This window comes from Arvicanthis niloticus, chromosome 15 (assembly GCF_011762505.2).
Source record: "Arvicanthis niloticus isolate mArvNil1 chromosome 15, mArvNil1.pat.X, whole genome shotgun sequence".
Classification (NCBI taxonomy): domain Eukaryota; kingdom Metazoa; phylum Chordata; class Mammalia; order Rodentia; family Muridae; genus Arvicanthis; species Arvicanthis niloticus.
The window spans coordinates 51,311,092-51,335,167 of NC_047672.1; the positions used below are offsets into that span (position 1 = coordinate 51,311,092).

Consider the following 24,076-nt stretch of genomic DNA (forward strand, 5'->3'; position numbering starts at 1 on the left):
CCTTGTACATTTTCTTCAGCTGTTTATTTTTCTAGGGTTGTGTACAGCAACTGTAAAAATAAATCTTAGTGTCCATATACAATGCTACATACATAGTTTGATCTCCTCTGGTATAAGTCATTTGAGACTTGGAGCCCTCCACTGCTGTCCCAATTTCTCCAGTAGAACGGTGTCATCACAACCACTCAGGGAAATTCACATCTTCAACACAGGTCGGTTTTCTTTTAAAGAGAACACATAGCCTTCACTTCAAAACTCCAATTAAATAAAGGCTGTACATGGGAGAAAGTCTACTTATTATAATTAACTTAGGCAACAACAATATTCTCCCTATGTTCACTGATGATTTTTTTTCTTTCTTGGTACTCTTGAATAGCTAACATTACAGTAAACCAAAAATGCATGCAATGTTGTATGCCACAATTATTTCCCAGGCTTGAGACTGAGACTCTTAAGTTGTTTTGACTAGGCAACTAATAGCAATTTAGATAATTCTGCTCAAATTCAAAGACGTGTGATGCAAATCCATGGCTGTGTTCCAGCACATTCTTCTTGTCAGAACCATTTAAATCACCATGTTACACACATAACGTATTGAAACTCAACTTTAAGTGTTTTATTTTTATGTACATTTCTTTTTTTCAGAAATAAAATATCTAAATACAGACAGTGTAATGTTGTATATGTATAGCTTTCAACAATACTTGAGCTGAATAGATGCTTTGTATATTAAATTTGTCTTTTTAATGGAGTTCACAGCTACGTTGATAAAATTGATTCCTTAGATCCTTTTTTTTTCTTTTTAACCAATAACAAGCAGAGAGACAAGTACAATTTAATATTAATAAGCAGCTCAAATAACACTTGGTTAAACTATATACAGTACAAACCATTCATACAAATGAAGACTAGGATATTGAGTTTGTTACAATATGTGTAGTAAAGATAAGACAGACACTTATAACTTACATGGTGTCTGTCCAGCATTTCCCTTCTTATGTAATGATCAGAACTTGTGTTAAGCAGCCTTAGTTGGTCTCAACATTGCAAAGGTCCGGTGATAGGCAAGAAAAGCTGTAATCCCAGTGTCCGCCCACATGTAAATTCCAAATGTTTGCTCATCTTTACTGAGAACAAGCTCCTCCCTCCATAGAAGGAAAAGCCATCCTGTATCACCTTGAATGTGCCTACTGTATGCTGGGAGAAAGCTACTACACTGTGTTGTGTTCATAAAATAAAGAATACTGAGCTCTAAAGACACAATTTTTTCCATTTAACAAGCATATAACTCCTACAGTAGTATTCACCAGCACAGCTACTCCAAGCAGTAGGAATGCATGAGTGGGGATTATTGATTAGCATGGACTTAAGACCTTAAAAGAGACTTCCGTAACAGCATGTTAGACACATCCTCTGTCTAGTTAATTCTTTTTGTTTGATCATAGTTTATCCTGAACCATCATGAGTCAGACAATGAAAGCCCTCTCAAAGGGAACCGTGATAGATGGGAGCTGAAATGTGCAGGAGTGGACACTCATGTGCCTCTATACTGACAGCATGTCTTCAGATGAGACTCTGAGATCTATGGTGATTTACAACTATGCTGAGAGATGAAGCTGACTGTGCAGAAATTACATCAATTGTTTTCCACTAGCATGTGTGCACCAGTCAACAAGAGCAGCAGTGTAGACACATTCCAGGCAACAGATGTGACCTTCTTCCTTAAGGTGACAGCCCTGTCCTATGACTCCTCAGACTTCAGTCTCACGCCCTGTTGTTCATCTTCATCCGGAGGGGAAGTAAGGTGTGTCACTGTGGTAGTTGTAGTCAGGGCATACTTTCTGTACTAGTTTATAGTCTGTACTATAAAAGGAAATGTAAATACAGATCACCTTGAAGGGCTTAGAGCAGAGCCAGGACACGTGACTTTGGGTCTGCTCCTGGTAACAGGTTTTTGAAGGATCGTAGTTGCAGAGTGTGTTCTTGGTGGCCTTGTCAACCTTCTCGTATTCAATGCGACAGTTGAAGGACTTGGAATCTTTGGCATCAATCACGGTTTGTTGTGCCAAATCGAATTCCACGATTTTTGTTGGGGGCACTAAGCTGACAGATACATTCCCTTGACCAGTGGAATTATGCCTGAAATAAACACTAAATGTTCCGTTGCCGTGATCTACAATTTTCCCAGTTATCAACAGGTTTAGCTTCACTGTTTTGATGTTGGAATGAAAATCTCCCCATCCAAACATTTTCTTAAATTTGCCGGTTTTAACAATGGGCCGTCTTTTGGCCCTGGGCCGAGGCTCCTGAAGATCTGTGGAGTTCCTCAGCCAGTCCCAGAGGTCTTGTTCAGAATAAGGTTCTGGGGTGTCATAGCGCAGGTCCAAATCTGTGTCATTTTCTTTACCACGGAAAGTCTGTGAGAGGAGCCGACTAATAGACAAGTCTTTGCTGCTTTCTGTCCATATGTGCTTTAGTGTGGATTTGCTGCTTCCTGACTTCAGAAGTTCCGATTTTCCACCATTTGTTAGATTGGCACACGTGACCTGAGAAAAGAGTTTAAAAGATGAGTGTTTATTTGTATCCCCACATCTAAAAATAGGCAACACATGCATTCCAACCCTTGTTGGAAGGCTTAGAATTAAATGACTTTTTTGCTGCTGTTGTTATTGTTCTTAAAAGCACCTCCAGTGTCCGGCCACCATTTATTAGGCTGTGTTAAAATACCACTTCTATTTTTACTCAACAGTAGGAAAGAGGAGGTGTGGGTGGCTGAAAACCACCAAGCCTGACCTGAAGATCCAAATAAAACATTGACTAAAAAAGAAAAAAGGCTGCCTAGCATGAGTAAGCCAAATTGAATTCAAATATCAACTAAAGTAAACAATCTCTCAGCACCAAAACCCACCTTTGAATAACTTTTATAATCAGTATGTTATTTTTCAACTTCAGAATCACCAGAAGCTCTAAAACTACCTGACACTTATGAATATGGTAGCTGATACCACATTTACTTTTAAATTTTTAGTTGCTTATGTGAATAATATTAGAAACTAGTTATACAAAGGGAATGTGACATGTTTTAATTTGTCAATGCACACACACACAATTACACATACTTATTATCACAATCATAAGCATCAGGCACAACACATGTCACTTTTTTAATTTCAGGGCTAAAAAATGTGGTTTAAGAAAAGAGACAGTTAGACATTTGACAATCTGAGAAGCAACACAAAGTCGGGAGATCACTTCAAATGAGGCTGTAGGAGTCATGTTTGGAAGACATTCTCCAAGATCTCATCTTGTCTCTGGGAAACAATTAATTCCTCAAAGAACCCAGGGGTTCAAAGTAACAACTACACTAATGGCCTCAAAGCAACAGTTGCTCATTCTGACATGGGTCACTCAGGACAAACAATTTGTAAACACAACCCAGAACCTACAGAAACTTACAGGACAAACAATTTGTAAACACAACCCAGAACCTACAGGAACCTACAGGAACTTACAGGACAAACAGGAAGCAACAGCCAATGAAGGCAAATCACTGGCCTCATGGACATTTGGCTGAGGTTGTTGAAGGAATTCCCCTAGATGCCCATTAAAACACTAAGTTTCTCAATAAGGTCCTTTCTCAAACATGAGTCTGATGACTATTCCTATGAGGTGCATTAGGACTGTATTCTAGACCATGCCCTCCTGTACCCATAGACTTATCCATGTGTGCTTCTTGTTATGACACAGTTCCCTACCAACAATATCCTTCTATCAGATGCTTATAATGGAAAGAGTTCACACCACGTCCTAGAGTCCATAAGCATAGGAACCAGGATTTGTTCCCTGCTCTGCCACTTCCTTGACACAACATAACTGGTGGAGGACCATTCTCACAAATAGCAGACAAAGTTGTTTTATTTGAAAACCTGATGATCTTAAGAAATACTGTACCAGTTTCCGTGTAAATTTACTGCATCAAAGATAAAATATGGTTTTCTTGTGGGTTTTTATCTCATGCCTTACAAGTCTAAAACTCTGGAGAAGCTAGCACAAAAAAATCTAAAAAGCAAACAAACAAAAACCAAAACCAACCAAACAAACAAACAAACAAAAAACCCTTTCAAGTTTAGAGTCAATTATCTCCAAGGTTAGAGCTATGCAATCTATGCCAACCTGGACACCCACAACAGATCGAAGAAGATTTTACAACCAGATAGACAAAACAGGCAAAAGGATAGTTGGGAAATTAATTTCATACTTACTCTATACTCATTCCTATGTCTAATTTTATTGAGTAATATTCCCCATTCTATTTTAGGTCATAGTATTCAGTGTATGTTAAAATGCTGCTGATATTCTAGGAACAGGATGTGTTGCTGAAAGAATAGACAGATAACAGTATGGACGTGATCACACATAAAAGGAAGTTAAGGCCAGACTTCTGTTCACTGACATTCTTCACTCTTGGTTTATCACCTACCATACAAATCAAGACTCTAGTGTCCACAGAGAGGTAGGTAGAGTATTTCCATCTTAGAGTTATGCAGGGAATTGGGAGAAGGGTGTCTTTGCTACCAAGTTTTCTTTTAGAAGAAATGCTAAGTATTCTTTCTTCTGTTGATCCTGTTCTGCCCTTACATTGGTTTCTCTGTTTTTCCTCTACCCAAACTGTTTCCTATGTTTTCTCCTCATTAATCAAGAATGGATCATTCAAGAAGCATTCCTGACTAATAACAGCAACATTTTAACGTAGACTGAATACTATGACCTAAAATAGTTGGGAAAATATTACTTAATGGAAGAGAATTAGACATAGGACTGTGTATAGAATGAGTATAAAATTAATTTCCCAACTATCCCTTTGCCTGATTATGTCAATCTGTTATGGGCTAATATTAGTATCTCATATGAAGTCAAAATCACGATAGTTTCAGTGTTAATATCCAACATCATAACAAAATAGTAGAATCAGGTGAACTTATTTTGATAATTTCCTAAATGAAATGCACTTCAAAGTATATTATTTTAGGATGAAATGATTGTACTCAATTATTGTACACTAGCCAGTAGACTCCCTGGATTCAGTACCCAGCAATGAAACAGAAAAGGGGTAAATAAAGGTGGATAAAAGCAATTTAAGAAGGTATGACGCAGACAGCTATTATCACCTATAATATATATAATTGGCAAGACCAGTACTGATCTTTTAGTTTTAGAATTTTTTTTATGAGTATTTGCCTTTTATATTTCAATAGCATCTATTTTGTGGTTAATCATTCAAATGTATACTTGCCTAACCATACAGGCATCCTTTTCCTACAATCTTCAGAGAAGAAAAGACATAAATCCATATACTTTTCTTTGATTCTTTTCCTCAGAGTTAGATGTGTTTCCATTGTTTGGCTAGCAAAGATAAATTCAAGCATACACAGGGTAGCTTTTATGGCACTTTAACTCAGAATCAACAAAGGACCGTAATGCGATATTTCTGCCAAGCACTTGTTAACAAAGCTGTAGTGAAATTGTCCCAACACTAAAGAGGAAAAAACACTTACAGTACAATTTATCAACAGCAGATAGAGAATAAAAAGGGAAAATTGTGTAGAGGTAGGGCATATGATTTAAAGAAGAACCACCGTATCCACGATATGCTATGATTCTAATGAACAAGCAAAACTCTGGTTTTTTTAGGCAGAATACCTACGGGTTCAGATCTAAATTATATTCTCCACAGACATAGTGATTATGAGAATGAACTTTGGAGTAGATCACCTGAATCGCAGACTAGGCTCTGATCCTTGACAACTGGGTTATGTGCAAATCTTATATAGATACTTATGTCTTTCAAATCTAGAAACTAAGGGGTATTTCCCATACCTCTCACAGGGATGGTGTAAGGATTACATCAGACACTGTATTCAAAGCACCAAGGAAAGTCTCTGGCATGTGTTGAGCACTCACCATCAGTGTCAACGCTCATAGTCATCACAATTTCACATGTGGCTTATGGACATGAGTGCCCATGGGTAACGTGATGGTATTTGCAAGTAGCCAAAGGTTTGAAGAAAACCTGTCTTTAGCAGGGCTATAAATGTAAACAATTTTTAAATATATATATATATATTACTAAAAGTGAGAGACAATGGGCAAGATACATGCCAAAAGTTTCATGTAAGAAAAAATGAAATAAATCCTAGAAACCTGTTGTGCAAAATTATAACCTTAGCCAGCAAAACAATATTAATTACTCCCAAATTGGTTCAAAAGGCAGCCCTAATGGGAAGCATACTCACCAAAATAAAATATTATAAAATATATCTTAGCAAACTTCAGAATATATATTGGATCTAATAATTAAATGTGCTGAAATATTTTTAAAAAGAGAGGGAGTACATTGTTTTCAAGTGCTGATGTGACAACCTAAGAAGCATGGCCAGTTAAACAAGCATTAAAAGACCAGGTAACACAGGACAAATGTAAGTTCAGCTATTGACTATCTCAAGCACCAAAAGCAATAAATGCCTCTGCCTTAGGCAGTCAGGTGCAAAGCCTCCAGCACTGCAATCAAGAAAATCCGGAGTGTGGTTTCCAAATCAAAACTTCTTCCAGCGGTAACTGTCAGCCATACCTTTATATGCTGCTACACATTCTGGTTTTTTTTTTTTCTCTCACTTAGTTGAGGAGAATAGGACAGTATCTATGGGAGAATATCAATAATAAAATACCAAATTACAAAAAGCCTTAACAATAGGTCTCTTGATGTCTTCAATATTAACTACTGTGATTTCTTTTGTTTTATGAATTCAATAGCTGTGGAATGAGAATCTGTTAATAAGAAATTCAATAGAGAAAATCAAAGATAAATGGTGCATGCATGGTTCTTGATCACAAGGATTTCACAGGCTAATCTGGGGATCAGAACTGTGATGCCACCAAGGGCAAGCGTAATGTTCTTCAAGATGAAAAGTTTAAAAAGAGCATGGATATAACACAGGAGATGATCCTAAGATCTGAAAGATTACATTGTCTTGATTTTTACGTAGTAGATAATGAGCTAGAGGGATTCTTTCAAACACCTGGAGCATAATGTGGAAAAATAACAAAGTCCAGAAGGGAACATGACAAAGGATGACATGGCCAATAGTTTCCTACAGTGTCACTATGACATCACGACTATCTCCTCTCTCTGTCTATCCAGCAACTGCCATCTACTCCCTTCCTGATTTCAAACTTTTATGTGTCACTCATAGTGAAATCAAGCCAAAGAAGAACTCCATCAAAACCAGAGATGAATGTGAAAGCCATTACATGTATTATTAGAAAGTTTGATGTAGCCATTCCATGATGCATGTGGATATGTGTGTGCGCATAGATGTATCAATATAATTACACCATACTTTGGTATGCCACAGTAGACTCACTTTTTATTTGTCTACAGGATGGAAATGAGGAAGAGAGAGAGGACGGAAGGAAAATTTCTGTCTCTGGGCTCCAGGAAGTTTGTCAGCTACATGGATGGTACATGCAGAAGACCACCTCCATATTGTGAATGTTCTACTATTAAATTTAATTTTAATATTAGGTAATAGAGAATTGTTGAGATTTGGTTTTGCCTTGTTTTTAAAGTAGGTAATCCTAGCTCTAGAAAAATCACCCACTAGGCATCATAGGCAAATTGGTAGAGGAAACTCTTGAGGACCGAGAGGCTAGTTAAATGATTAATTGCAAGACGTGCTGATGAAATCAGTACTAAGTAGTAAAAGAAAAAAGAGGAAGTAGAAAACACGAGTTTCACCAATATTTTACAAATAGAAATAAATCAATTTTGTTACTCATTTTTTAATATTTATTATTTTGAGACGGAGTCTCACTACATAGCTCAGGCTGCTCTTGAACTCATGATCAAGACCGTGTTTCCACATCTGAAGTGTTGAAATTACTGTTTGCCACCAAGTCTGATTGAATTGGATTATTTATTGACTAAAGGGAAACACAAAAATGCTGAAAATTAATGAAATTTCTTATACTGTAATGAGTGCCAAAGTAATAATTTTCTGGGATGCAAAATTGCATCTCATAGAAGCATCTACAAATAATTCTTGACATCCAACTGGAATGTGAAGAAATGGGCCTGAAGGTGTAATAACTTACCCAGTTACAAAAAATCAAAGCATTCTGAAATATTTTTGAAATAGTATTTTCCATATAATATTACAAACAAAACATGAAATATTTGCTAACTGATTATTCTCTTCCAAATGATAATGATGTCAGCAAGGTATGTTTGCCTCTGCACCATCCATTTAAATGTGTATTTTTAAGACTATGCATCTTGGAGAACATAAGCATTAAGCACATTGACAGAGTGTGTTTCTGAAATGAAACATTTATATCTGAGACAGGAGCTTTGAATGGAAATATATAAGGAACAATGGCCAATGCAGGTGAAATATGCCCATATAATAATACTAGCTCTTACTTGGTTGGTCCACCTTTATATGTCTTATGGTTAAGCTTTTAAAATCTTTTATCATTGATTTCATATCATGACAAAGTGCTATTGCAGAATCATTGAAAAGCAATATTTTTAATGAAATAAATCATCCTTCAACTTCCTTCCCACCTAATCTACATTTCTGGCCATCTGAAAAAGAGGTACCTAAGACACCCATATTTCCAGATATATAAAATGCAATGAGATGCCTTTTAATTTCCACCAACTTCATCACTGTACTGTTGTCATAATGTATTAAAATATATCATTTTCTCTGTGTCAAAGCTTTCAATGCAATGTTACCTCACACTTGTTAAAGTAGTTCACATGAGATTGTTAAAGAAAAATAACTATTAGTCAGACTGTGAATGAAAATAACAATCATGGAAAATAGAGATTTGTTTAAAGGCAACAAATAGAACTACAATTTAATTCAGTAACCACATTTCTTAGTATGCATTTAAAAGTAATAATATGAGTATCTCAAAGTTATATCTGAATTCTCACATTCAATCCTTCACAGATTAGTGAAATATAACACCTAGCTGCATGTTTACTTATGAATAATAAACACATGAAGAACATATGCACACATACACACATGTAGCAAGAATACGTGTAGAAAACATCATATAAAGTAAAACAACTCACTCATTGAAATACAACCGCAACATAACCTTACTACTACATGCACCATGCAACAGCCAAATTCCAAAAAATGAAAAAAGAATTGAACAGTAGTTACCAGAGGATAGGATAGGAAAGTGAGAGCCCATTGGTCAATAGGTCCATACTATAATTTTCAACTTATGGAATTCTAATAAGCAGCATAATGATTAATATTTATAAAACTGTAAATTTTAAATAGACAAAAGACTAGTGTTTAGTGTTTTCACCAAAAAGAGTTAACTACATAGTGTCATGCTGTATTAAATTACACACAGTAATCTCTTTATAATGTAAACATATGATACTAACATCGCATTTATACCTTAAATATGGACAATTTTTGTCATTTCGTCAATTATCCTTCAATAAAACTTGTCAATTATCCTTCAAATAGAACTAAAAGTAAATAGTTTTTAAAACTAAAAGTGAAACAAACAGAAGTTTAAGAAAGAGCAATAACAGAAGTTATGAAATTTCCTCCCTCAAGTCTGAGGCAGGCTCCAGTAGCAGACCTGTTTCACTGGCAATGGAACTTCTCCATGGATGAAGAGCTTCCTTTAACCCAATAAATGCCGGAAGGCTGTGTGGCATGGGAATCAAGAGAGTGTGTGTGCTGATCAATCTTTATTGAGAACGTGATTCAATGGATAGAACCCTAAGCCATTAGAAAAGCATACCCACTGGGTTTGTCAGTATGGACACTTCCAGACTGAAGCAGAAAAAAGGGATACCTGGACACCTGCCAGCAAAGGTTTACTTTCTTCTCTCTGCTTCCTGGAGGCAGTTCTTGGCCTCCTCAGTCATTTCTATTATTGATACTATGGTGTGCTTACAGAAAGGAGCCAAGCATGACTGCCCTACAAGAGGCCCAACAAGCAGCTGAAAGGAGTCAGATGCAGATATTTAAACCCAACCAATGGACAGAATCACAAGATTCCTGTGGTTAAAGCTGGAATAAGCTGAGGAGGAGGGCAACCCCACAGGAAGACAAACAGTCTCAACTATCCTGGACCCCTGAGATCTCTCAGACAATGAGCCACTAACTAGACAGCATACACCAGCTGATATGAGGCCCCCAACACATATACAGCAGAGAACTGCCTGGTCTGGCCTCAGAGAGAGAAGAAGCACCTAACCCTCAAGAGACTTGAGACCCCAGGGAATGGGAAGGTCTGGTGAAGTAGGGGTGAAATGGGGACATCCTCTTGGAGACTGAAGAGGAGTTATAGGTTGAGGAACAGTCAAAGGGCAAACTGGGAGGAGGATAATGACAGGACTGTAAAACGAAGATTAAAGCCAGGCAGTGGTGGCACACACCTTTAATCCCAGCACTTGGGAGGCAGAGGCAGGTGGATTTCTGAGTTCGAGGCCAGCCTGGTCTACAGAATGAGTTCCAGGACAGCCTGGGCTACACAGAGAAACCCTGTCTCAAAAAAAAAAAATAAAGATTAAAGAATAATAATAGCCATCCTCCCCAGAGAATCAATGGATGCACCAGATATGAACTGACAACTCTGAGATTATGAACTAAAAACAAATAAACAAAACTAAACATACAAAAAAACAAAATTTTCTTAAAAGTTAGGTTTTTTTACACATTTGTCATGGAGACAGAAAACTGACTAATACAATAGGTTTTGAATGAAATATCATAGCTTAAATGTTAATTTTTACATGTCATTATTAATATTATTTTGGGGACACTTTTTTCCAGTTACAAAATGCAGAGGACACTTATTGAGTTTTTGTAAAGAATAAAAGATTTATATGGCAAATTTAGAGGATCAAGCTCAAGCCTACATATTTGGATTTATATTTGTCTCATTACACAAACTTTTAAAAACTGGATAATTCTGAATAAAAACTAAAACAGTATTTCCTCTATAATAAACACATATACAGAATCTACTTATCAAATGCATAAACCAAGGCCCTACACAACCTGAATACAACATGGGAGAGCAACTCTACTGTTAGGTTACAAGAGCCCGGAGAAAATGAGAACAAGACTTCAGACTGCACATAGCTATGTTCATCCTATCTTCTGAATAAACACACTATGTCTGCTTAGATGATCTAAACAAACTGACATGGATGTTTCCATTGTTTGGACAATTCTTAGAAAAAGAGCAATGGGTTAAAGGAAGATTTTTCTGATAATGTTACAGTGCAAGCAGGACAAAAGACTAACTTGTCTACAAGTATATTCGATGTTGTCCCCAAGCCATTCATTCTCATCAGTTCGAAGATTTCTCAGTGGCCATGTATATCTGCCACATGCACCTTGTGGAGAATCACTCACTTCTAACACTGCACACCAACTCTCCCTTGTGTTTCTTCAGTGAGAGCTGATGCTAACTTGTGTGTAAGAAAATTGAGATTTTTATTTAATTCTGTTTTGTGCAAAAACTCATAAGAATTATCTTTAAAATATTCTGTGTGGTTTAACACTTGGGGAGGCCATGATTGATGGACAGCAGTGAAATGTTGCTAAGAGCCTGTCTTTTTCATCCTTTGAAAAATTTTACCTTTTCTACCACAGTTATTGTACACATATACACACAAGTTTTTACACATGCATTAATATTGATGAGAAATTAATAATTATTAATCTAAATAACCCTGCTTAGCTATTCTCTTTAAATATAATTACAGATTATTCAGGTTTGTATTATCAAAGTTTTCTTCTTGTTGATATATGTATGAAAATTCACAGTGACAAAACAACTCAGAAAGATATGGTTAACTTCTTCTGTGACTTCTTTGTGAAATATGTACAGAGCATCTCATGTGAGGAACCCTAGATTCATAGTTAAAATAATGAACAAACTTCTCCAAATAGCATAATGGAGGCCTGTTTCTTCATTAATGCAAAGTCACTACTCGTCATTTTTCATTATTCATAAAATGGTTAGAATGTGCTAGTAAATCTATGTTTCCCCTAGCAGAGGATAAATGTACTCTATGTATGGACAACTTTCTATCTGAATCAGCGATCTGAATGAATGACTACATGGCAAGGCCTGCTGTGTAGATGCAAACAAATAAATCTGCGGATGCTTAAAGTAAAATAAGTCACAGGTATGTGTACCAGGGACCACAGCAGGAAGTATTAGTTCATACTCTAGTGGCATTTGAATGTTATAACATTCAAATGTTCATGGGCTGGAAACCTTTTCTCCATCGTAGCTAGAGATGGTTGAACCTTAGAGAGGTAGACCTAGCAAGAGGTAATTATGTCATGGAGATTCTACACTCAGAAGCAAGTACTATACTTCTTAGGAGAGTGAGCACGTTCTCACCGACAGCTTAGTTACCAGAAAACAGATTTTAAAAAAATGAGACTCTTCAGATCAGCTGTCTACTCTGCTCTCATTCATGCATTTCTGCATGTGATTCTGTCCACCACTGACCCAGAATGAAGCCCTCACATAGAGACCCAAGCTTGGACTTTTTTTGTAAACCAGGCATTTTTTTTATTATGCTTTGAGATACAAGATACAATAATATAACTTTGGAAAGTGTGTCCTTTCTTTCTTCTTTTTTTACTCAAATATTAATTTTTACTTTTTCACACAGAGATTATAAACACAAAAAGGCTGGATGTGGGGAATGGGATGAGACAGGAGCATAGGTGTTCAGCGGGAGTACAGATATCTTTCAGAAGCTCCTTAATCATAAGCCAAATTAAACCACTTTCCCTGATAAAACATACAGTGTCAGGTATTTTGCTATAGCAGCACAAAACAGGCCAATTCAGGTTTCAACCATTTTCAACAATGTGATTCAACAATGTGTATATGCCCAGATTTATATGAAGACATATTTCCATAAAACATATTTAAGTTAATTGTATTTCACTCTTTTATGCCTAGTGGGTGGTACTATTTACCAGAAAATGAGTTGTAATGAAATGAACACATGCTACACATTTGACCTTTTCTACATGGTACATGAGAGCATAGTGAGGAGAAATACACAATTTATCAAATAGGGGTTGGAATCCGTGAGAAAATAGTGATATTGATAATGTATATAATATGCCTATGGAATACCCTGTGATATTGAGAAACTGATTTGAAAACCTTTCCTTAGACAGAGGAAAAAGTCCTGTAAACAAATTAAGTGATACCACCTGCAAAGGAAATGCTGGTGGTCTGTGGTGTTTAAATCCTGGATTATCTCAAAAGAAGTTATTCATGGTCTCTTTCTTATCACACTCTAATGCACATACACTGCTGAGAGCATTCTTTGTGCATAGTGAATAAATCAGCTAATCCAGAAAAGTAAAATGGGGCAAATCTCCTGAGAGTGAAGACCCTCCAAATTCTATAAACATTTCAGGGGCCAGGGGTTTCCCCAAAGCAGGAGAAAGCCAAGATATTCTGGTTGCATTTTCTAAGATAATTAAAGCATAGCAGAAAGATGGTATACCTTGTCTCCTCCTTTTAACAAGAGATGGAAATCTGTGGTTTAGATTGTGTCAAAACTTTTGAGATTATACAAATGAATATCTTTGGATCATGCCTCATTAGAGAAAGAGTGATTTTTTACAAAGTATACCCACCCAACAGGACCAGAGTCCAATTAACTATTAAGCATAGCTCTGGGAAGACATGTGTAAGGGAATATTCACACATCTATAACTATATATGTGCCACACACATGAATATGCACACAAGAGTGAATGTATACAACCTGTTTCTCTGGAAAACTCTGAGATATCTTTTTATAAAAATTCTTAGTAATATTCATAGCACCTGTAAACACAGCCTAAACATCTGAAACATAGCCTCAGAAACACAAATATGTATGGGTCTGATCTCATTCTTTTTCAACAGTCTGAGCTAGACTCAACTTGTACAACTCCTTTTTTCTGCTTCTATGGTTCTGATAGCATGACATATGAAGTAACATAATTAAGAACCAGGTGGTAAAGTGGATGATATTTATACAGAGATATCCTAAACAAACAAAAAGATAACGTCTAGATTTAGAACCTTGCTTTAAGGAAAGCCAATCAGAAAGCAAATGAACTGATATGCTTGTAGTAAAACACAAAGAGGAGAAAGCAGAAGTTTATTTAAAAGGAACTTGAATAAAGCAATTGCTCTAAGCCAAAGTATATCTCAATAAATATTAATGGAAGAAACAGGTCATCAACCGAATGGCTTGAACAGAAGAACCCAAAGACAGTGAGAACTGTAGGAGAGGCTGAAACAAAGCGATCAGATAATTATTAGTTTTTGGTAAGAGATCAACAAATCGTCAGCTCTATCTTTAATGCCCCCTCAAATAGGAGAAATAAGAAAGACAAGATGTCAAGAGATGTTCCTACTCTCTATGACCCCCAAATAACTTCCTCATTCTGACAAGTCATTAAGTTACCTCTCTTTGAGAAGCTGGATAAAGGTCCACTAGAGGGAGCAGCTGAGACACATGCCAGCTGTCTCTGTTCATGGTGCTGGAAGTCAGACAGTTGAGTCACCCCCAATGGTCAGAAGGTTCATAGAACAAAGGCGTACCAGGAAACTTTATTCCCACTACTGGTTGATACTATCTCAGAATGCTACATCTTCTATGAGCTGCAGAAAACAGTAAGGAAGTGTGTTGCTCAAAGAATTAGTAGAAGCCATTGTCACCTGGAGAAGCTCTTATGAGTTTCTATAGCTTCTAAAGCATTGTTTAAGGACAAAATATTCAAGTTTGTTTATATATGGTAAAGTCCTCTAGATCAATGGAACATATAGCAACATCTAGCATCATCTTAATCTCTGTCATTTTTCATATGTTCTATTTCTTCAAACCACAGGATCATAGCATAAGTTTCTTCATTTACTAGCATCCATCTACCCACTCCTTCTGCTAAGATAATTTTACATTCTCTAAATCAACTTAGGCCTCTAAATGAATCCGTCAGCACTCCCATAATATTTTATACTATTCCGTTGTAAATATAATACATATGTGAAGGAGGAAATATACATATACATACATATATACGTAATACATACATACATGCATACATACATAGACTATCATCTTCATTTGAAGGTCATCTCATGTGTTTTTATTATTTTTCTATTACACATTATTTAATCTACATATATGACAAAAACTAAAAATATTCACTGGATGAATAAATTTATGTTTGGGTAGAATGCATATTCACATACAACAACAATACTTTGCAGGTGATATTTTTCATAAGCAAATAATAAATTCAGTTTCTGGATCAAATAAATAAATTTATGATGCAATCTTTCATGTGAGTTTTATCCAATTTTTATTAACGTGGAAAGTGATGCAAGGGAAAGGTTAGCAACAATAACCTGTCAGAATTGTTACATTTACATTTATAAATGAGTATATTTTATTTTTGGTTTTTGAGATATAATTACAGTATTTATTTTTTCCCTTTATTCTCCATTGACTATCTTATATATGTCTCCTTTCAATTTCATACCATCTTTTTCATTACTTATTCTCTCTCTCTTTCTCTCTCTCTCTCTCTCTCTCCTTCACTCACTTATACACACACACTTTTTAATACATATACATATTTTACTTTATGTAAAAAAATGAGTGAAAAGAAGTGAACATGCCTAAACCAACACGAAACAGCACTGTGAAAAATGTGTGAGAAAAAAAAATAGTGAAACAATCTGCTGACCAACAACATTTGGCATCATGCTCTGGTTTTTCATCTATCCATTCCTAGAAATTTGATCCCAAAACAGTTAACTCAAGAAATGCAAGTAACAGTCAAACAGAACAGAGTTTGTCAAACTTCCTGGAGGTATTTTGTTTCTCAAATGGACATTTTTACTAGGAAATAATAATTTCCTTGAAGCAAGCAGTCAGGCATATGTTAGTTTATTTCATTGCACAAATGCTCATTTGCTTGAGACATGAAATCAGATTTTGAAATGTGAAGGAAAAAAATCAAATTATGAATATGTTTCCAAATGCTTTAAATGATGCTGTAAAGTACCCATTAACAGCATGGATTAAAATGATATTAAAATGTGAGTCTTGGGGGCTTTTAATTGGCTTTATTCTATAAGGACAACAAATTATAAATAATAGAATTTGGTTGTGGTGGTGGTTTTGCTTTGTGGCCACATAGTGAAAAATCCATGACTGTTAGAATAACACAGTATTTGAAGCTTAAAGAAACTTTTGAAGGTATTTTATAATTTGAAAAGCTAATCATCATACTTTTGAACTTGTATGAGATACCACAATGATTTAGGACAGATAAATTTGTGGTAAAAGTTTTCTTAGCCTCGAGCCCATTATTTATGATACAGAGGTTCCCTTACTGAAAATCAGAGTTTAGAGTCTCCTTCAGGATTTAAATCAGCATGTCACATTAAGATAAGAAACTGGCTCATGTCCAAGGAGTCTCTTGATTTCATGGACGAAGAGAACGTTAGAAATTCAGTAACATTTGTCAACACTGATACAATAAGATGATAACTTAAGGATTTGTAATATCATAAGTTTCTCTAGGCTTGATTATGAAAAGTGCTTGAGCATTCTCAAACCTAGGTCTAAAATCTAAACCATTACCCTTGACCACTATGATGGAAAAAAAATCAAGCAAGGTTCATTGTCACAGGGCTTTAATTAAATAAAAGATAAGACAGAGCAATTATTCTTCACAATGTGATACGAAGGCTATTCAATATCTCTTGCACAAATACGATGTCCATTTTCAGAACATTTAGTTTTGAAAAGAGAAAGTCAAAATAAAAGGCATGTTATGTTTACTCTTTCTCCTCAGCAAAATATAAATTTTAAAAGTCTACTATAATTTTTAAAATTTTTCAAAAAGCACTTCCATAAAATAGTTTTTATATCAAATTTTTCTGTAACTCAAGTCACTCCACATGTGTGAATAAAAGACTTTGTTTTAAATTATGTATTTTGCCTCTGTGTGTGTGTGTGTGTGTGTGTCTGTATATTATATTCATAACTTGCTAAGGAAACCAGGCAATGGCATTAGACAAACTGAGTCGGTAGTTACTTGATTTTGAGCTACCATGTGTGTCCTGAAAATAAAACCACAGTCTTCAAGATGAACAACAAATATTCTCACTAACTGATCTATCTTTTAAACTTCAGAGGTCCAACAGACTCCTAAAAGCACCACAGGCTATTAATAGTCAATGCTATTAGTTACCCTCCAAATAATAAGACATGATTGATAAAGACGTTACGTAGTTATGTCATTGAATATTGACTCTCAGTTTCTAACAGTGGAGAAAAGCAAACACTAGTCAGTCTTACCCAACTATCAGCCGTGTAAGCTGCATTATCAACATGCTGCTAAATACATCCACTATGCATTAGTGGCACAAATATTATAGGAGCAACCAATCACAATTTGATTGGATTTAAGGCTCACCGCATCACATAGAACTCATATCTGACACCATTAATGAAGCAAGAAACTGAGACTAGATAAAGAGCACATGGGCCCTGAAGGAAAAATCTATTACAATTATTCTGCTAAATAAATATTTCAATAAAATAATTCCCAATGACGTCTTGCTATACTAAGGTCAGTTCTCCTGGAAAAAAAAAAAAAAATCTCAATGCTGAAAGCATACTTTACATCTTTCTTTCTGCTACAAGCCTCAAATTTAATGATTTTCATTAAGAAGTACTACAGGAAATCCAGAGTTCAATGAGCTGAAATATATTATGAGGATCATGTGTGAATCAGGAGTAGAGCTGACAAAATATGTTATGTCGAGTAACATGTCCCAAATGTACCACTACTTTGTTTTTTAGAAAAATTGCATATGTCATAATTGCATATAAAGATAGAATAAGATGACTGTGTATTTTCTCATGTTGAAATCTTGTTTTACTTGGATAGACAGGAAATGCCTTTAAAAAAAATGAAGTCATCTTTCTCTGTGTAACTTTAGTTCTTTAAAGACTGAAAGAGTAATTTTCCTTCACTAAAATCTCCATATTAAATAGTATTTGTGTCTAAATGCTTATAACGTTTCATTCTGATATAATTTTTCAGCTACAAGTAATTTCACATACTCTTTATGTGAATTAACAAATTAAATTTACTTCCTCACATAATACATTGTTTGTCTTCTGTTCTCTTACATATATTCAGATATTCATGTATGTGTTTATTTCCGAGTCACTCCAAGAGTAAATCACACACATCATGTTCATTCAACCCTATATACCTGTTGAATGGGGTTCTTAAAGAAAAAATACATGTTCATATGAAACCACATTTTAGTTAGCAAAATCAAGACATAACATTAGCACGTTGTTGTGATTTAATTTAAATTCAGTGCAAAAATGACATCTGTCAGGCTAATGACTATTCTGTGATGATTATCATGACTGAGGATTCAATAAGGGTCATACATTTTCTGTTTCTGGGTGCCATGCTCCTTTGGCTGCCTTTTGTCTGTTTTTTTTTCTTTACAATTGTAAGGTAATTTCTAAAATACCCCTCAGTTTGCGTTCAACTGATGTTCATTGGCAGTCACTTTAAATAGAACTAGATTCTAAAACTTTAGATTGTCAACAATGCTATCAGGGAAAATGTATCCCTTGATCTGAGAGGTTAGGAAGCAATGTTGTCAGTAACTGTAGAAAAAACAATTTTGTACTGTGTTAAATCATAGCCTTACAAGTCATTTAGAAAACGTAATATAATTTTACAGGCAATTACTCTACATTATATACAATTGTTTTACTATTATTGATAATAAACTCATTAATATTGTCATTTTGTGGTTTCCTTTTCTTCTCATTTAAGCTAAATGAGGCTAAGTTTTCTTTTTTCTTTTTTCTTTTTTTTTTTTTTTGCTGGATTCACTGAACTGATCTATCAATCAGATGCTGACACTAGATTCATGCATCACTTAATGACAGAGAGACATTCTGCTGATAGGTGTTTCTTCATTGTGCAAATATGGTACAAGCCTATATAATGTCTACTGTCGTGACCTGCATGGTTTCAGACTTGAACTGACTCAATGATGAAGGAATAAAGAAAAGAAAGACACATAGTCAAATATCTGGTAAGCTAAGTGCTCTTTTGGAGATGTATCAACAGCCTGGAAGCTCAATGCACTTATTATTTATCACTGAGTAAGGAGATGGGCTTAGAGTATACAGATGACTGAGGATGGAGAAGATCAGAAAAATGAGATGAAGGAGGACAAGGAGGAGGATAAGAAGGAGGAGGAGTAAAAGGAAGAGGAGGAAGCAGGCTAGTTAGCTTGGTAGAAGGTCTCTTTAGGAGAGTGCTTTCAGATTGCAATCATTGGTGGAGAAGATGCTGAGGCTGATAGTTTCTTCATGCACTGGTTTTATCTAAAGATCAATGTTTACAACATTTATACTAGGACCAAAATAAGTCTTTGCTATTTTTCTAAGCCTAACATAGGGAAGGTCTTGTCATTTTCATGGGCCTGATGACTTGGGGTCCTTGGCATGATCATTCCCACGTCAATGTCAACAATATACATCATTCAGGACTCCATCCACTGTCTATAATTTATCAGTGCCTCAATGTAGTCTTTTGAAATTAGTAATGGTAAGATAGATGAGGCTCCTGCTAAAATAACATGGGAGATTTGGGTTGTTTGTTTGTTTGTTTTGCATTTTTAAAAAATTCTTTTATTGGATATTTTATTTATTTACAATTAATATGTCATCCCCTTTCCCATTTCCCCTCCCTAGAACACCTTAGTCCATCCCCCCTCCTCTTTCTTGCTCTTATACCATTTTAATTATATGCATGTATTAAGGACAGCTCTAGGTCGAGGGTCTAGCGATACAATAGATACAAATAGTCAAGGAACAAGCAAGACAATAAACACAAATACTCAAAGAAAAAGCAAGGCATTAAACCTAATTACGTTAACACTCCCATGATCAGTGTTTCTAAGGGCTTATCAGGATGACTAAAGTATCTGAGCCTACTTCCTTGTCCTAGCCCAAATTCATTTTTGTGTCTGAAGCCTACTTACTTGTTCTAGCCTAAAATTTAAAATTCTGTCTGAAATTACTTCTTTGTTCTAGCCTAATATTTAGATTCCTGCCTAAAATTACTTCTTTGTTCTAGCCTAATGTCCAATTCCCACCTAAAGCCTAATTCCTTGTCCTTGGCCAATGTCATATTCCTGCCAAGCAGCCCATTTCCTTGTCTTTGTACCATGTCAGATTCTTTCGAAGCAGCCCCAAAGGCTCTCCACCTCTCCCCCTTTTTTATTTCATTAACATAACTGAGCCTGTCTTAGATTGTTCCCATGGCCTGAGGCCAGTATTTTTATTTTGGTCAAGCTTCAAGAATGGCATATATAGCTTGATCATGCTAGCCCTTACTTGTCATGGGAATACTTTTATTTCTGCCCATCATGTTAAAGCTTTTCTTTAACAACATCAACATGTTGGCAGCCAAAGTACATGGCTTGAACCTGAAAATGGACCCCCAGACAGAGTTACTAAATTAACAGGCTATCAAGCCAAGGACGGGTAAGATTCTGCACAGAGCCTTACCAACCTAAAGCATAAGTGCCTTGCTTTGGATAATGTATATTCCATGATGAGTAAGGAAGGCATTTTTGTCAGAACAGGAGATTCTTTTATGCCAAACATTTTTCATAAGTAGAAGTAACGTACTCTAAGATAACAACTAAATCATATGGCAAGTGTTATGGTTAATCTTGACTGTCAACTTAACTGGACTTGCAATTAACCAAGAGGTGTACTTCTGGGCAGTTCTATGCAGGAATTTCTTCAAAGGATTAAGTGAATGAAGAAGACCTTCCCTCGGATCAGGAATAAATGGCCCAGAAATAAATGTCTAAGGACACACAGAGCTGTTTTTGCCTTCCCACAATCATCCATGGTTATCAGTACATTCACCCTGTTGCTACCTCCACATTGTTCTCAATAGAATACAGATTGTTTACCCTCCAAACATGAAGACCAGGTGCTTTCAGGGATTCTTTAAGCCTTTAGTTCCAGATTCAGGGTTCTAAGCTAACCAATCTTTTCACCTATGACATCTACCAGGGTCTCAGTCTCTACAATATGAACAAAAGCAGCATTGAATAGTTCAACCTACACTTTGTAAGATACTTTAATAAACCTCTTTTGTAATGCATATTCATTCTATCCATTTCATTCCTCAGGAGAACCCTGAATAATAGAAGTACATTCTTAAGCAGTAAAATAACAAGACACTCAGGAAAAAATACCAAGTAATAAGAATCATATGCAGTTGAATATACTACTCTTTTTCTACATTCAAAGTTAAACTCAGGGAACTAGTGAATAAGATCAAAGAGAAGAAAAGAGATCCAGTGCCTAAGTCACAGCTCTAACTTCTGAACTAGTCCTTCTAACCTAAAATCAGAACATAGTTCTGTGGTACCAGAGAAATCAAGAAAACTAAGAAGGAAGAAAAGGAGAAGGTTAATATACTTCCTATTGGTGCTACTATTTAACAAGTATGTGCATGAAATGGTCACTTCATGAATGGACATATTTGCAGAGTACACACTTCACCAAGAAAAGATGTCATCAGCCTTTTATGGATATGGAATTCTCAGTTCAAGCATGATCTTAACTACAATCCCCAAAGAAGCTAACAAGTTGATTAGAACATTTCTGCTACAACACAGCCAGCAAGGACTACACAGTTAGATGACAATGGATTTCAAAGTCATAACTTCTGATACTGATATTTTCTCATTCTACACAGAAGCATCAATACACTCATAACAGCATGACCTTAAGAATTAAAATTAATATGTATTAACTGATGAAAGGTAATAATTTAACTTCCACTCTTTAAGATGGCCACAGGGCCACATCTCTTGCCTAGGAAGCCTGGAAGAGCTGGTCCTGGTGGCATGACTACTTAAGAGCTGGCCCTGGTGACACACACATGGAAGAGTTGGCAGGCTAACCAACTCAACTACCACTCAGTCCTAGATTCAGGGCTGTGAGCTGGATCACCCCAACATCTACCCCAACTATGAGATGCTGGAGCACATGAGTGGGCCTGTCCTACAGAACTAAAGCTATAGGATCTCCATGACTCAGGGCCACAGCAGGATATCAGAAAGGAGTCTCAGTAAGGATCCAGTATTGATGATATAGCAGAAGGCAGGGATCTCAAAGGAGACCAATGACTTGCTGACATGAACATTGTAACTAAAGCTGTTTGGACAAAAAGGTATATGGTGGTAAACACCATGACATACCACAGCTTCCAGGGAAAGATGTTTTGTTCTCGTTATTTCTTCTTTTTCTTTTTATTGTTTTATTTTCTTTTGTGGGGAAGGTCACAAGGGTGGAATGTAGATATGGACAGACTGGGAAATGGGTGAAATAGGGTGCATGATATGAAATTCACCAAGAATAAGTAAAAATCATTTTTTGAAAAGGTGGCCATATGGCTCTATGTAGATAACTCTGTATGTAAAACTCTGTATGTATGTACAGATCCATACTTCAAATTCGGTTAGCAAATTTAATTGTTATCAAGTAGTTTGGCATAATGGTTGAGTGCTGACCTTGGTTCCAGACTGCAGCCTTGTATCTAGGCCCATAAAGCAGATGCCCTTGCCCATGAGAACTTTTTAGAGTGTGAGTGTCCAAGTCATTCTGGCAGGCAAAAAATGCAATAATCTTTTTGAAGTGGTTATCCTTCACACAAAATTTTTATTAGTAACCCTAGTTTTAGAATATTAAATTATAACCACCCACATAGAATTGGGGCTGTTTATCCTTTTTGAATAACACAAGGATTAAAAATACCATTTGATATCCCTAAGGAGTTGTACTAGCAGAGTCATGACATGCTTGATCTATGCTTTACAGACCTTGCCATTAGTGTTTCAGAGAAATCTGTACTTTCTATTATGGTAACACCTTTGTTGGCCTGCAGCCATCACCAGCTTTGGTTGAACTGAACCATGAAGCTCTGTCTCTGTAACTAGGCCAAATAGGCCACGACCTGACAGGATATAAGCAGTCATTGTCTCTTACTAAATCGGAAATCTGCACTTTGCGTATTTTAAAACAAGTATCCAGTTACCCTATAAGGTATAGCTGCCAAATGAATAATTAGATTTTTAAGAGACTATAAAGTGTATCAAAATGCTTTTCACTGTGCCAAAAAAAAAAGTCGATTTAGATTTTATTTCCTCTCCACCCATGTTTTTATCCCCATTCTTTGGCACTCAGACCAAAAATATTTCAACAACAAATAAATATACTTCTCCAATACAATATACAGTAGAAACTAAGTCTGGATGGAGATGAGGAGGGGGATGGAGATGATGAGGGAGCTAACACACTCTATACTGTGAAATGCAGACTGTTGCCTAAATGGCTAGGAAGTTGTATATGGTTGGTAACTAATATTGCCTTGATTGCTGAATGCGATTACAAAGAGACTTTTATAAAATCCAAAAACTGACTGAATGAACACTTTAATGCCAAGGCTCAAAAGAGAGATTTTTTTTCTATTTAGAAATTTAAGTGCCCTCCCTCCCCAATAGCTACTGCTCCCTGGAGATGTCTAAGTGGCTCAACTCACAAAGCTTTAATGGAAGAGACACAAGTGACTTTAAAAAGATTTGGAAAGGGATTGAAACGTAGCTGTATAAAATATCCTATTAACTCTTGCCCCCCGTTTTATATTTTGAGAAAGATTTTTAACTAAACTCTCAAAGCTCAATACCTATGATGTCATTAAACATTTTTCACTTCAGTGAATTGTAACTCAGGGACATTTGCAACTACTCTTTTCAGCAGGGGATTAAACTTTCTGGGAATAAATTAAATTGGGTTAAAATGTCTAACACAGTTTTCAGATGAGTGCTTTATTCGAGTAGCACAGAG

The 24,076-nt window shown here is 35.9% G+C and overlaps 1 protein-coding gene across 1 annotated transcript in view; it reads right to left on the minus strand.

Moving 5' to 3' along the window:
* Positions 1 to 596: 596 nt before the first annotated feature.
* The window catches only part of Nxph1 (neurexophilin 1), a 290,286-nt gene continuing 266,806 nt past the window's right edge, over positions 597 to 24,076 (minus strand). The window contains exon 3 of the mRNA XM_034518767.2: positions 597 to 2,546. Coding sequence (XP_034374658.1) covers positions 1,785 to 2,546 — 762 coding nt within the window. The 3' untranslated portion in view covers positions 597 to 1,784. The remainder of the gene's footprint in view (positions 2,547 to 24,076) is intronic.